The following is a 2,500-nucleotide window of genomic DNA, read 5'->3' on the forward strand; positions in this document are numbered from 1 at the left end:
CGCGCTACAGATTTCTGCGATTGAGCCAGCCCTTCAGAATGATCTAGTGTCGGTGAATCTGAGTCAGTCGTCAAGTCAGCAGAGCATCAAAATACACACCTCTCTCCTCAGGTACAAACACACACACACACACCGGCATTCAAGCATGTGTGTGTTCCTGTGTGTACACGTGATTATGCATGTGTGTGTGGAAAGCTATATTCAGTGTGTATACTGTATGTGTGTTTGTGAGCATAGAAGTCAGTATGTGCATAAGTGTGTGAGCACGTGAGTGTGAATGTGTGTGTGAGAGATTGTGAAGGTGCATTTGAGTGTGTGTGCATGTGTGTGAGAGAGTGTGTGGGCCCTATTTTCACGACACAAAACCTGGCGCAAAGCAGATTAATATCCTGACGCAAAGTTTATTCCTATAGTACATGCCCGTCTCTTTATTTGAGCAACGCGCCAAGGGGTGTGGCAATTAACAACCTAAGGATGGGTCTGGCACATTATCTAAAAATCGCTATTGTACACTACCTAAAATGCATTGCGCTACTGACCAAGGGAAACCTGGTCAGAAATCCGTGGCGAGTTGTTTATATGTTATTTTAAGAGCACATTATCAACAGTGATATGGGCGGGTGCACAACTACAGTACACCCTGCTTCTCTCGTCCACAGGAACGAGCACCAGCGCACATCCATGCAAAACATTACAAATTGCACGATTACAATGGGGAACATAATTATAATAAAGATTTAATGAAATACGTCTCACAATAAATAGTTACTCACCATCATTTGCAAATTGGTAATGACGGTTAAAAGTGATTAGACGAGAGGCGAGAGGCACATATGGAGCACAGCTGAAGACGCATTGTCACAAGATATAAGCAGCAATCTTAGGTTTTTTATTCAGTCACTCAAACATTATTGGGGTAAGTGTTGCTTTTTTCAGGCTATGTTTTCGATGCTGATCTATTGTCAGTCAACAGTGAAAGTAACTGTGTATAACTGTTTTGTGTTGATGACTATGGCACCATGGTGAACTTAGTTTCACTTTGCCAATGAGTTCAAATAATAGACGAGTGCAGATGCGTGTATAGGCTATACTCTGCTAGGTTTTAGTAAATCATGGTTTAGTGGAATACCTGTTCCATATAGTCTCGCGTGCAAGCAGATTCCTTCAAATGCACCGGTGACCAGCAAAATACCAATGCGCTGTTTGAGGACGCGCTGCTTGCTGTTGAAGGGAATGACAGATGTCACTCTCATTGGTTCAAAGGATGTTACGCCCAAAACACACCAATGACTGATTAAGAGACATAAGGCCCACCTTCTTGTGCCATGCACCGTTTCATAACTAAACCACACCCAATATGGACTGGACAAACCCCGAAATTTGTTTAAACTGTTCGCCAGTAACCATGTGTTTTAAGCTGTCAAAATAATGTATGTGTGCTTGACTGACTCAGGGCTGTTTGTGTGTTTGACTGATTCATGGCTGTATGTGTGTTTGAGTTTGTGTGTTTGACTGATTCAGGGCTGTATGTGTGTTTGACTGATTCAGGGCTGTATGTGTGTTTGACTGATTCAGGGCTGTATGTGTGTTTGACTGATTCAGGGCTGTTTGTGTGTTTGACTGATTCAGGGCTGTTTTCTGTTTTCTCTGCAGTAAGACAGCAAAGTGCAGCTCTGGGGCAGTGATCACACTGAAATGCATCGGTGAGGGAACAAGTGTTATACTCACTCTCTCCCTGTCTCACTCACACACACACACACACATACACACGCACACATACACACACTCCAAACTTCAGAATGCTCTTCCATGTGTTCTATGCGTAGCTCTTAAGACCTCTTATCACTGTTCTACTGTATGGCTTCAGAGTACCAATCTATTTGTTCTACTATGTGGTTCTAGAGTATTAAGAGTACCAATCTCTCTGTTCTAATGTGTGGTTCTAGAGTAGTAAGAGTACCAATCTATCTGTTCCACTGTATGGTTCTAGAGTAGTAAGAGTACTAATATATCTGTTCTACTGTGTGGTTCTAGAGTAGCAAGAATACCAATCTATCTGTTCTATTGTGTGGTTGCAGTAATTTCTTTTCTGTGTTGTGCAGAGTGTGGTTCTAGGGCACAGCAAGGTCTTCGGGTGGTGGGGGGGAACGTGTCGAGGGCGGGGCAGTTCCCCTGGCAGGTCAGAACCAGCACATACACACTCACTCACACACATACACACTCACTCACACACATACACTCACTCACTCACACACATTCACACACTCACACAAACTTACACACTCACTCACAGACATACACACACTTACACACTCACTCACACATACACACACTCACACACACTTACACACTCACTCACACACATACACACTCACTCACACACTTACACACTCACTCACACACATAAACACTCACTCACTCACACACTTACACACTCACTCACACACATACACACACTCACACACACTTACACACTCACTCACACACAGACACACTCACT

The 2,500-nt window shown here is 43.4% G+C and overlaps 1 protein-coding gene across 1 annotated transcript in view; it reads left to right on the forward strand.

Annotated features, from left to right (window-relative positions):
• Positions 1 to 2,500, forward strand: part of LOC143141749 (transmembrane protease serine 3-like) — an 11,335-nt gene that overhangs the window by 3,880 nt on the left and 4,955 nt on the right. The window contains exons 6-8 of the mRNA XM_076302462.1: positions 1 to 111; positions 1,654 to 1,703; positions 2,103 to 2,179. The exon at positions 1 to 111 is cut by the window's left edge and continues 15 nt beyond it. Coding sequence (XP_076158577.1) covers positions 1 to 111; positions 1,654 to 1,703; positions 2,103 to 2,179 — 238 coding nt within the window. The remainder of the gene's footprint in view (positions 112 to 1,653; positions 1,704 to 2,102; positions 2,180 to 2,500) is intronic.

This window comes from Alosa pseudoharengus, unplaced genomic scaffold (assembly GCF_046254945.1).
Source record: "Alosa pseudoharengus isolate Yale_2024_CS ecotype anadromous, Long Island Sound unplaced genomic scaffold, YU_APseudo_1.1 YU_APseudo_1.1_scf_24, whole genome shotgun sequence".
Lineage (NCBI taxonomy): Eukaryota > Metazoa > Chordata > Actinopteri > Clupeiformes > Clupeidae > Alosa > Alosa pseudoharengus.